Source organism: Morone saxatilis, unplaced genomic scaffold (genome assembly GCF_004916995.1).
Source record: "Morone saxatilis isolate NCDOM2014 unplaced genomic scaffold, NCSU_SB_2.0 Contig3, whole genome shotgun sequence".
Taxonomy (NCBI): Eukaryota; Metazoa; Chordata; class Actinopteri; family Moronidae; genus Morone; species Morone saxatilis.
Window position 1 is genome coordinate 17,743,971 of NW_023339873.1, and position 1,915 is coordinate 17,745,885.

General features: G+C 36.2%; 1 protein-coding gene across 1 annotated transcript in view; it reads right to left on the minus strand.

Annotated features, from left to right (window-relative positions):
- Positions 1–532, minus strand: part of LOC118336958 (thyroid peroxidase-like) — a 30,217-nt gene extending 29,685 nt beyond the window's left edge. Inside the window, exon 1 of the mRNA XM_035673733.1 lies at positions 481–532. Coding sequence (XP_035529626.1) covers positions 481–532 — 52 coding nt within the window. The remainder of the gene's footprint in view (positions 1–480) is intronic.
- Between the last annotated feature and the right edge of the window lie 1,383 nt (positions 533–1,915).

Below are 1,915 nucleotides of genomic sequence, written 5' to 3' on the forward strand. Positions count from 1 at the left end.
CCGTCACAATTTGGCCCTTGTCAAAGTCACTTAAATCCTCACGCTGCCTATTATATTGGTGCTCATAATGTTATGGCTGATCGGTGTATATTAAAGCAGTTGTTCCTAACCTTTTGGTCTGCCCCTTACCATATGTCTGTGTGGTTAGCAGTTCCACCAAAGAGTGATTTCCACTCTAAACTTCTTACATGGTTTTCAAATACAAAAAAAAACAACTTGCGGTATATAAAGTAGTTAAAACTAGCTGCACCTCGACCAGCCAACAGTTAAAACCTACTTACACAATAATGCAAAAGTAATAATCTAATAATGTCAAAGACACTCACAAGCAGAATTAGTACATTTTGCTGATAATACTGATGTGTTTCTATAGTAGTAGTATTTTGACTTTAGAACCTTTGTTTCTGTACACTATACAAGTGCTACATGTAGCATTTTAAATGTCAGTAAAGAATGTTCATGTATTTGAGGCATCCTTACTTTCAATACACAAAACCAAGAGCAGGAGCTTCCCGAGCCTTATATGCAGCATGTTTACTTGCATCACTGTGTCAGATTTGGCAGTGAAACTACTGACTTGCTTTAAAGCAAAACATAAATGAGAACAAGAGAAATATGCTGTCTTCGCCACTAATGTGTGTGTTTTTTGTTTTAATAAGATATGTTTAGAAAAAAGTTAAACGAAACACAAGAATTTTGACTTTGCTGCAGACATGTCCATGGTTGTATCTCCTTTCTCAAATTCCTCAACAGATGCAAGTGAAAATTAACCAAACATGGTTTAAAATTGATTTGCTTTTAAACTATATTAGCTATTAGTTTGTATTGCAATCAATCCTTCCAATGCTTATACTTCAACTACATTATCAAGCATTTCAGAATGTTGAAAATAGATTTCAGTAAAAGCATTAATATTAGAAGATTTACTTACAGTTTAAATGTCTGGCTTCATCTGTTAAAAAACTGGGAAGAATAATGCAGAGCAGCATAACAAGGAAAATGTCATTAAAATAACAGGTCATTTTTGCGGGGTGTTTATAATAGAAGAGTCATAGATTTAAATTAAGAGCAAAGACTGGTCTCAGAAGACTTGTGTGCACTTTCAGACCTGTCCTTATATATTCAGATAAAGCAGGAGGCCCGTTGAGAAAGTCAAGTGAACCAGCCCACACTAGAGTAACTCAGAGATTCAGTGTTTCTCTCTTCGGTTGACTAGTTTTCCTTCCATCATAATAGCCACTTGGATACTTTCATACGTCCTTCCCAGAGAAAAACACTAATACTAACACAGTACATCATTTTATCTTATGTTGTCACTAGTGCCAATCATGACTGTGGTCTATACATTAACAGAGGAGATTAATTAAAGCAGATTGTGCAACAAAGTGTCTAAAATACAAAAGCAGCTTCAGTGTCTTCTCGAGCTCTGCTTTCCCTCAAAGATCAACATAAAAGTTCAACATGAGGGTCTTGCGATGAGTGACGTTAACGCATCGTGGCTTGCAAAGGGTTGGTACATAAACAAACATGTCCGAGAACACGACACAATTTAGAGTGCACCCTCAAATCTAAAATCGAAAGTTTGGAAACCATTTGGATTCTGTAAGAAGGAATAAAGTTGGACAGAAGTTTAGCTATCTGTAAGATCTGTTTGATCAGCTATTAAGTAAAGCGGTATCATGACAAATCTTTGACACACAGAGTGACTGAGACTAGGAAAGTTTCTTTTATTTGTCTTCTCTGATCTGAATTGTAGCCCAAGTTATGCATAATCCATGACGATAAACATATAAATCATGTTCTCAGAGGAGGTTGTGTCTTATTAAGAGGAGTCCAGCTCCCACTGGCTCCTATGTAGTTCGCACCCTGCACACTCCTACCATTCAGGTTTTACATACACTGAACAAAATTATAA